This window comes from Gracilinanus agilis, chromosome 3, assembly GCF_016433145.1.
Source record: "Gracilinanus agilis isolate LMUSP501 chromosome 3, AgileGrace, whole genome shotgun sequence".
Taxonomy (NCBI): Eukaryota; Metazoa; Chordata; class Mammalia; order Didelphimorphia; family Didelphidae; genus Gracilinanus; species Gracilinanus agilis.
The window spans coordinates 17,555,144-17,565,106 of NC_058132.1; the positions used below are offsets into that span (position 1 = coordinate 17,555,144).

Genomic DNA, 9,963 nt, shown 5'->3' on the forward strand with positions numbered 1-9,963 from the left:
CTGGGACCTCGGACAGTGCTCGCTCCTTCAGATCTCCCGTTTCTGTGGGTGTCCCGTGGGGCGTCCCGACCCGGGCGTTTGAGGACTGTGGGGGTGGTACGGGAGATCCTGGGGTGAACCCGCTCCTCGCCCTCTCACCAACAGGGCTGACCTGCGGGCACGGAGATCCTAGGGCTTCCTGGGCCTTCCTGTCCTGCCCTCCTGAGAACGAGTGTGTTAACGGGCACCATGACTGCAATGAGACCCAGGACTGCCACGACCGGCCTCACGGCTACGAGTGTACCTGCAAGACCGGCTACACCATGGACCAGTGAGGACCCCTCCGGGGGGATGTCCCATGGACGAGGGGGGTCGGGGCAGGAGCCAGGAGGGCCGGGGGGGAAGGGGCGGGGGCCGTGGGGGAGGCCGGGCTGACCCTTGCCTCGTCCCCCGGGCAGCGTGCGGGGCCAGTGCCGCCCGGTCTGTGCCCAGGGCTGTGTGAACGGCTCCTGCGTGGAGCCCGACCGCTGCCTCTGCCACTTCGGGTTCGTTGGCCGCAACTGCTCGACCGAGTGTCGCTGCAACAGGCATAGCAACTGTGATGGCGTGGGGGCCCGCGACCGCTGCCTCGAGTGCCACAACAACACCGCGGTGAGCCTCTCGCCCCCTCCCTGCCCCTGCCCCGGCTTCCCCTTTGCCCCCCAGCTCTTCCCTCTGCGCCTTCCGTGGCCCGCACGTGGTCACTCGGCGGGTGCTGGGCACTGGGGTACTCCCGTGCCAGCAGGAGGGATGGCACCAAGAATCGCTGGCATGTCCATGGCCCTGAGGGGCCTGCAGTGGCCTTACTACACCTTCCAACGGCTCTGAGAGGAAGAAGCCTATTATCATTGCCATTTGACAGACGAGGAAACTGAGGCCCAGAGTCACACAGCTGGGAAGTGTCTGGGGCACAATTTGAACTTGAGTCTTCCCGACTCCAGGCCCAGCGCTCTGTTCACTGCCCACCTGCTGCCCCATCAGCAGATGGAAAGTAAATCTGAAGAGAACGACCCAAGAGACATAGCGAGCAGTCGGGTCCAAGGCGGCTCGGGAGGGGGAGCAGCAGAGGCAGGACGAGGTAGCCGGCCCTGAGGCAGGAGATGGAGGGGGCATCCGGGGAGGCTGCCGGGGTGACTGGGGGCCGGGTAGGGGAAGGCTTTCGAGGTCCTCATCTTGGAGGCATCCGGAGAGGGTCAGGCCACAGGCTCTGAGCTGCATGTGGGCCGTTAGCAGCCCCACGGAGGCTAGACGGGTGTGGGGAGCCTGGAGGAGGCTCTGGCCCTGGGTTGGGGGTGCCGAGGAGGGTCTGAAGCAAGAGGCCGGCCGGGAGAGCAGAGAAGAGGGTCAGGCATGATAGGCAGAGGACGGTGGAGGCCGAGCTGAGGCTGGGAGCCTTGGGCTCTGGACACAGTGAGCTTCAGATGTCACGGATGGACATCTCGTTTAGAGCGTCCGGGCCCGGCGTGGAGGCTCTTGTGTGTCTTGTGTGAGGGGCGCCCCGGAGGCCAGGGCACTGCCCTGGACACTGAATGGGGGAGGAGCGCCGAATGTCAGGCAGCATTTGGTATTTGATCCCCAAGGTAATGGGGAGCCTCTGGTGTCTGTGAACAGGGTGGCCGGTCGGCCCCAAGAAGGAGGGACGGGAGGGGGCAGATCTGAGCGGCGAGGCCTTGGCCCAGGGAAGCGGCACCGTCAGGGAGGAGGTGTCTGTCGTGAAGGCAGCAGTCTATGACGGGTGAGAGAGTGGCTGGGAAAGGGCCAGTGGCCAGAGAAGACGGAATGCTGCCCACGAGATGGGGTCTGGGAGGCGGGGGACTGAGGGGAGAAGAAGCCATGGAAGAGCCCTGGCGGAGAGTGGAGGAGGGAGGGAGAGAGTGGAGCAGGCCCAGCCAGCCCAGTTTCCTGGTTTTCCCCAGCCTTTCTATGGTGGCATGATCTGAGGCTGGGGCTTGGCAGGGCAGGATGGGGTACGGAGGCAAAGGACTTTTTAGAGGATAGTGTAGACTCCCTCCGGCTCCCCCAGGGGTCCAGATGAGGTGGGAGGAGAGCCTCACTGGTGCATAGGGGATGGCCTGGGGTAGAATCGAGGGCCGGAGAGACGAAGAACAGAGCGAGAGGACTTGAGGCAGAGGGAGAGATGAAATGGTCAGTGACTGATCAGGGAAAGGAATCTGAGAATTCACGATGCGGACGCTAGTGAGATCCACGTTGCCTTGTGTGTGCAGCTGAGGTGGGGAGGCCGGCAGAGGGGTCCCGGGAGTGAGACAGGTAGGAGGGATAAGTGGGTGACATCGGTGTCGCCAAAAGCCAGACGGGACAAGAGGTCGTCAGCAAGGCGGAAGTTAAATCAGGGTAATGAGAATGGAGAAAAGACCCTCAGATTTGTTTGATGACTTAAGCATTTTTTCTATGAAGAAGCATTTATTGTCCAAAGCTGACGACTAACGGGGCCATCGTTTGTCTTTCGAGAGATGGATGGCACGCGTAAGGCCTTCCCATCTGGCCACTAAAATCCTGCTGGTAGCTTTGGAGCAAAGAGCATTTTTAATGGAGGGGCGGTGATGCCAGAAGCTCGATGACAAATGGTTGAAAAAAGTGAGAGGAAAGGGAGGAAGAAGGAGCGGAAACAGCTTTTTCTAGGAGTTTGTGACATTGAAAAGGCAGCAGGCAGTAGCACGAATAGGGTAGTGAAGGTTTTTTCAGGGTGGGGAGACTTGGGCATATGTGAAGGCAATAGGAAAGGAGCCAGTAGAGAGGGAGAAATGGAAGATTCTGGAGAGAGAGAAGGCAGGATGCTTGGAAGATCCATTGTCAGAGAAAACAGGACAAAGGTAGGGGAGGTTCAAGAGAGGCTCAGGGAGGGAGGAGTGAGAGGGCCTTGCCTCAGGGAGGGCCCAGTTGGTGAATTCGGACTGGCCCCAGGCACTTCACCAGTCTTCTCTCTGTCATGCTGAGCTGGAAAGGTGCCCTCTGAGATGAACTGGTCCAACCTGAAGCAGGAATGGCTACTTTCAGATTCCCCAACAAAGGCTGGCTTGGAGGAAATTGCACCCACAGCCACAGAGCAAAAGGCAGGGGATGGAGGTGGGAGAGTGAGTGGATGGCCCTGGACAGGGGAGGGCAGGAGGGCTGGGGGAGGACCAGCCCTGCTGCAGAAGCAGGAAGTCGGGGAAACTTAACCATTCTGAAAGATGGAAGCTGGGTTCATTCTGCAGCCCAGCCCTGGGAGATTTCCTAACCTGGAATCTTGGGTGTCCTGGTCTGCAGGTCAGCTACTAAGCAGGAAAAGGGAGAGTCTTTTTGTTCTCTGCTGGCCAAACTGGCCCTGGGGCCCTGGGCCCAGGGGTGGCATGTTTCAGGAAAGCCTGGACAGACTGGAGTGAATCCAGGGAAAGGCAGCCAGGATGGGAGGGGATGAGAAGACAGGTTTATGCGAGTGAGGAGAAGGCAAGGAGACCCTGGCCCTGCTGGCCACCTGCTGGCCATGCGCTGGGTCTCTGCTTCCTCCTCCCAGGTGGCGTGTCCTGCCCTCTGTTTCTCTTCTAAGTGGAAATGTTCATGTTTGGTGTATTTGCTGAGCGTCGGAGGGCACGGGTGCCCAGGGTGGTCTTGGGAGGAATGATTAGAGCCGTGGTGGGGAGCGAGACAGGCTCAGAGATCGAGAACCTTGAGAGACCTTGGGGGTCCCCTCCTGCCCTTGCTGTGGAGGAGGCAGGCCTAGAAGTGATATGACTGGTCCGAGGCCGTGCAGGTAGAGAGGCTCCAGAGTGTTGATTTGAACTCAGCCCTTCCAATTCCAGACCCACATGCTTCCCATCCTCCTGGCAGGCCGGGGGGTGGGGGTGGGGGTGGGGGTGGGGGCATGAAGGTAGAATTAGACAGGATGGAAGAGGAAATGTTCCAGCAAGCAGAGCTGCTTTAGTAAGAGAATGAGCTGGGCCAACAGGTAGTGATCTTCCTGACCTGGAGGTCTTCAAATAGAGGCTCCAGGAGAGAGAGTGGGAGGGACTTCAGCGGCCACCTGGTCAGCCCCAGACCCTGAAGGAAGGCCTCTCCAGTGTCCCCAGCCAGCGGGCTCCCACCTCTACCTGAAGACTTCCCACGAAGGTGAACCTGGGTGGGGAAGGCAGTGTGACCCTGGGCAAGTCACCCTTGTTTGCCTCTTCTGTCAAATGAGGGTGGTCACAGCCTTGCTTCTCCCGGACTTGGTAGGATCCCTTTGTGAAGTGCTCTACATTGAGGCTAGCTATTTCCATGACCTCCCCTACCATTGACCCTCAGAGTGTGGCCCTCGTTACTGCCTCGCCTTCCTACTTTTGCCCCCTCTGAGATGGCCAGCATCCCCATCTGCCCAGCAGCCTGGTCACCTCTTCTGGACATGCTTGGTCTGCTTCTGCTTCCCACATGGTCCCTCCCCATTCTGCCCACGAGACCGCTGATTTGTCCCAAGGTGGGAAATCCTGGAGCTTTTTACAGAAATTGGCCAGCCACCCAGCCCTCATCCTCTGTTTTGGAAGGCAATTTTTAAAAAACTCAAATGTAGAACTTGGTGTCTGACCTTATTCCATTCTATCGTTTGTTTGGTCCTTTTTCATGGTCCGTGCAGACGGAGGGAGTCTTTTGCCTCTTATCCAGGGTCTAGCCGTCCAAACTTTGTGCCTTCTTCAAACATGAGCAGTGTGCCAAGAAATAGGAGTAATTGCCCCCCATCCTGAGGGGCAGAGAGCCATGCCTGGAGACAGGAGGCCCTGCTCTCAGATTTGGCCTCGGACCCTTACTTGATGCGCGACCCTGGACAAGTCACTTATCCCCATTGCTTGGGCCTTTCCCTTCTGTCCTAGAGTTGATATTAAGGCAGAAGGTAAGGACTTAAAAAAAAAAGTATATCCTGGTAGCCCCAGGACGGGAACGGCTCCTTCCCACGGACACCAACCCTCCAGCGGGAGAAATGTGATCCAGGGCTGTCCTGGAACTGGAAGGTGGCATGTGTTGGGGACATCCCCCTCATTTGCCTGGCGAGTGACCCAGTCAGAAAAGGAGATGATGGAGTCTGGCTCGACCTGTTCCTCGTGACGCCATGTTGCCTTCAGCTTCCCTTTCTAAGGCTCCCAACCTTCCCTTTATGAGTGTCACAGAGTCCAGCACCTACCATCCTGTTGTGTGCAAACTTCACCCTCTTCCTTTGCTCAAGGATCAGGAAAATGTTTGTCCTTTTCTGCACCTGTGGGACCCCTCCCGCCATCTGGAATCTGACAGATGTCATGGCTCCCAGAGCCGTCATCCCTGTCAGTTCTTGAACAATAAATACTAATTATAATAATAGCTTGAAATCAGCTTGTAAAAGTACTGTGATAACATCATCTTGTTGGAGGTGTGAGCTGTGCACTTTCCAGGCCCAACCATCTGTCTCATCCTTGGGCCTCCACTCCCCACATCTCGATTGATGTTTCTGGTTGGGGCAGGAGGAGGGGGTCCTTTGGTCCCCTCTGCTGGCCCTTCTTCGCCTTACTCGAGGTGCTTTCTGAAGAAGGTGCCCAGAAATGAACCCTGGCCTCCAAGCATGGTGGCATTATTGGTTGCCCTGGCTCTGGGCTCTACACCTCCCTGTGCCACCAGGGGAGATCATTGCCTTTTTGTCTTTTCCCTTTGAGTCACTGGTACCCCCAAGTTGGGCTCCCCTGACGACAGCTCTGTCCGCAGGGTCCCCACTGTGAACGTTGCCGGCCGCTGTTCGTGGGCTCGGCCCTGGGAGGTGGCACGTGCCGCCCCTGCCGAGCTTTCTGCAGAGGGAATAGTGACATCTGTGTGTCTGAGAAGGAGCTGGAAATGGCCCGAGAGGATCCTGAGAGGTACCCCCTGAGCCCTGAGGAGGTGAGTAGGCCGGGGGGAGAGGAGGCGGCAGAGGCCGGGATTGGGGCCCTCAGCTTCCTGATGGGGGGGGGTGGGAGGTTGGGCTCTCAGGGGGTCCCTGTCCTCACCAGATTGAGAAGTGGGTGTCCGAGGGGCCCAGCGAGGACGAGGCCGTGTGTGTAAACTGTCAGAACAACAGCTACGGGGACAAATGCCAGCGCTGCCTGGAAGGCTACTTCCTTCTGGATGGTCGCTGTACCAAGTGAGTGCCCGCCCCTTTGGCCAGCCACAGGGGATGGGTGACATCTGGCTGAGCCCATGGGGGAGAAGGAGACCCCGATCCTGGAAGCAGGCCCTGGGGGTCGGGGAACCCCTCAGCTGAGAACCTCCCTCCCCCCCTCCCTCCCCGGTTCCTCACTCCCAGGTGCCAGTGTAATGGCCACGCGGACACCTGTAATGAGGATGGGACGGGCTGTCCCTGCCAGAACAACACAGAGACGGGCACCTGCCAGGGCAGCTCCCCCAGTGACCGCCGGGACTGCTACAAGTACCAGGTAGGGGCTGGGGGGAGCCCAGAGCCAGAGCCGACCACAGGGATGAAAGTGGATCGCAGGTCAGCGGGGTGAAGGCCAGGCTTAGCCGGGGACAGAGTGCAGTCGGCCTTGAGAGGTGCCTGGGCCAGGGGGAAGGATGAGCCAGGTAAGGGAGGCTTCCTGGAGGAGGTGGGATCTGAGGTAGTCCGGAGGGAAGGAGGGTCTATCTGGGGCTGGGCCGGCAAAGGTTTCCTACCTCTTGTGCCCCCCGCAGTGTGCCAAGTGCCGGGAGTCGTTTCATGGCAGCCCGCTGGGGGGCCAGCAGTGTTACCGGCTCATCTCGGTGGAGCAGGAGTGCTGCCTGGACCCCACCTCCCAGACCAATTGCTTCCACGAGCCCAAGCGCCGGGCCCTCGGCCCTGGGCGCACCGTGCTCTTCGGGGTCCAGCCCAAATTCACCAACGTGGACATCCGCCTGACCCTGGACGTGACGTTCGGCGCCGTGGACCTCTACGTCTCCACCTCCTACGACACCTTTGTGGTCCGCGTGGACCCCGACACCGGCATCCACTCTGTCCACATCCAGCCCCCCCCTCCGGCCCCCCCGCCTGTGGCTGCGGAGGCGGGGCTGCGAGCCGGGGAGGTGAGGGCCGGGGGGCCCGGGGCGCCCCCTGAGCCGCGGATCCGCGAGGTACGCCCGCGGGGGCTCATCACCTACGTGACCGTGATTGAGCCGGCCGCCGTGCTGGTGGTGCGCGGGGTGCGGGACCGGCTGGTCATCACGTACCCCCACGAGCAGCACGCCCTCAAGTCCAGCCGCTTCTACCTGCTGCTGCTGGGCGTCGGGGACCCCACGGCGCCTGGCGCCAACGGCTCGGCCGACTCCCAGGGCCTGCTCTTCTTCCGCCAAGACCAGGCACACATCGACCTCTTCGTCTTCTTCTCCGTCTTCTTCTCGTGTTTCTTCCTCTTCCTGTCGCTCTGTGTCCTGCTCTGGAAGGCCAAGCAGGCCCTGGACCAGCGGCGGGAGCAGCGGCGACACCTGCAGGAGATGACCAAGATGGCCAGCCGCCCTTTCGCCAAGGTCACCGTCTGCTTCCCTCCTGACCCGGCCGTCACCATCCCCTGGAAGACGACGGGCATCGGCCTTCCGCCCCCCGCCTTCCGCCGCTCAGAGCCTTTCCTGGCCCCGCTGCTGTTGACTGGGGGTGGGGGCCCTTGGGGAGCCGGCAGTGGGGGCTGCTGCCCCGTGGCCCTGAGGGCTGGGCCCATCACCCTGGAGCCCACGGAGGACGGCATGGCAGGGGTGGCCACGCTCCTGCTGCAACTGCCCGGGGGCATCTACACCCCGAACCGGGCCTGCCTGGGCTCCGCCCTGGTCACCCTGCGGCACCGGCTGCAGGAGTACTGTGGAGGTGGCAGCGGACCCGGGGCCAGTGGGCACGGGGCGGGCGGGGGGAGGAAGGGACTGCTGACTCACGACAACCTCACCAGCATGTCTCTCTGAGGGCCCCGGGGTGGGGAGGGTCGCGGCCGATCCCTGCTCCCTGCCCCATCCCTCGAGGCAGAACTCCCTAGCTGGCCGAGCTCCGGACTCTGGATTCCCCAGACCCCTGTGCTTTAGCAGCCCCTTGTTTGGACGCCAGGAGGACTCGGGGCCAAGTTTCTTCTCTGCGGACAGCCTCCCCTTCACCCGTGTACCCGACATCTTGACCCCTGGAACCCTTCTGCCCCAAACTAGCTGCTCCCGAGTTTGAACCTTGGGCAGGCCTGTAGGCCTAGACACTGGCCCTCACCATTCCTGCGGGCCCCTCCTCTTTGGATTCATCCCAGCACTCAGACTTGGAAGGGTCCTTGTGGACCTCTGGTCCAACTCCTCACTGAAAACATCCCAACTGACCTATGTTGGAAGACCTCCATTGCGGGGGACCTCGCTACCTCTTGAGGCCGTTCATTCCAGTTAGAGATTGTTCTCGCTAACATGGCCCACAGCTCCTGCGTCTGCACCGTTGGGCCCAAAGGGACAGGTTGTGGCCGTCGGAGCCACTGGAGCAGCTCCCACGTCCCCTGCAGGGTCGGCGTCTCCAGGCCCACCACGTGCCCTTCCTTCAGGCCTAAATGTGAGGCACACATTCACCCTTCCGGTTCTCCCGGCCACTCCTCTCTGTCTCCTTCCTAACCCCCCGGAAGTGGTCTAACTAGAACTCTTCCCTTGTTCCTGGAAGCGGTGGCTCTTGAGGAGCTCGGCCCAAGGCCACCGGCGGTGGCAGCTTTCTTGGCTGCCTTATCTCAGTGTGGAGCTTGTCAAATCAAACCCCGAGACCTTCCTCAGAAGAAGAACTGCTCGCTAGGCCTTCAGTCACCTTGTCACATTGTTTCTTTGAAGCCACTTGTAAGACTTAACACTTAAATTTTTTGTTGTTGGATTTGGCCCAGCGTGGCATTCTGGTGAGGTCTTGGCATCTGTTGTCCAGTGTATGGTGAACCATCCCTCCCAGTTCTGTCATTTGTAGATGGGGGTGAGGGTGGCCCATGTTTTCATCCAAGTCATGGCTGAACATGTTCAGTGGCCCAGGGCCCATCGGGCTCCTCCTGCGGCCCAGAAGTCCCATCTCTGGAGGGGAATTAGCTTCTGACTCTGCCCTTTTCCCTTGCTGGGATCCCAGCCAACAAAGCCTGTCTGTCCTGGGGGGAACCTTCTGATTTGAGGCGGGTGGGCCAACCCAGAATGCTCTGGTCGGATGTTAAAGGGAATTCTTGCTCCTCTGTAGGTTGGACTAAATAGCCTTGGAAGCCCCTCTCTGGTTCTTAAGTTCCGTGATCAATAACCCTTTTAGCTCCCCACGTTTTTGCCACCCAGATAGCCGATGAGGTGATAATCGTAAAGCGCTTAGCCCAGTGCCTGGCACATAGCAGGCGCTTGGAAATCAAGTTCTCTTCCTAACCAATTGCTTCAATGAACTCCATACCCTCTATTTCCTCCAGTCAGTGGCTAGATCCCTGGGATAAATGGTCCTCTCTGGTCCCTGAGGTCCCTTAGACTCCAGACTCTAGAGCCTGTCGCTTCTCTCCAAAATCCCACTCGTCCTTTCCTTGGTTCTTCTGACCCAGTCCTACTAGACGCCTTGCCCCTCCCGGGAGGGATCACCATCCCGCTGGCTTCTGAGCCCTCGCCCTTTCTCATAGCGGGAGGAGTCCCATTCTCCAGAGCTTGCTGCCTCTCCCTCACCCCCTCCCAAAGTCAGCGGCTTCAAGCAGCCTCACTTGTGGGTGCTTAGGAAGGAGGTCCCTGAGGTGGCGTGTATGGGACGGGAAAACCAAAAATTGCCAAATAAAAACGTCACCAGGGGAACCAGTTGTCTGGTTGCTCTACAGAGGCAAGGGGAGACTTTTGGGCCATTGGCCCCTTAGGCCAGTGTACTTGTCGGGCGGGCAGTCCCTTGTGCAGACCCCCAGGGCCTGTCTTCCATTTACAGTCCTGCCCTACCCTCGACACGTATGTCCGGGCCCCTAGCTGAGGGCTTTCTTGGGATGACCTCCAGTCCTTCCAAGTTCCATGATG

At 59.8% G+C, this 9,963-nt stretch overlaps 1 protein-coding gene across 1 annotated transcript; it reads left to right on the forward strand.

The window, feature by feature from the left end:
• Window positions 1–302: 302 nt before the first annotated feature.
• On the forward strand, window positions 303–8,827 carry MEGF8 (multiple EGF like domains 8). The gene is made up of 6 exons (XM_044668522.1): window positions 303–310; window positions 438–630; window positions 5,719–5,889; window positions 6,000–6,130; window positions 6,293–6,422; window positions 6,676–8,827. Exons 1-6 carry the CDS (start codon window positions 303–305, stop codon window positions 7,906–7,908), a joined length of 1,866 nt encoding a protein of 621 aa, XP_044524457.1. The 3' UTR covers window positions 7,909–8,827.
• The last annotated feature ends 1,136 nt before the right edge of the window (window positions 8,828–9,963 follow it).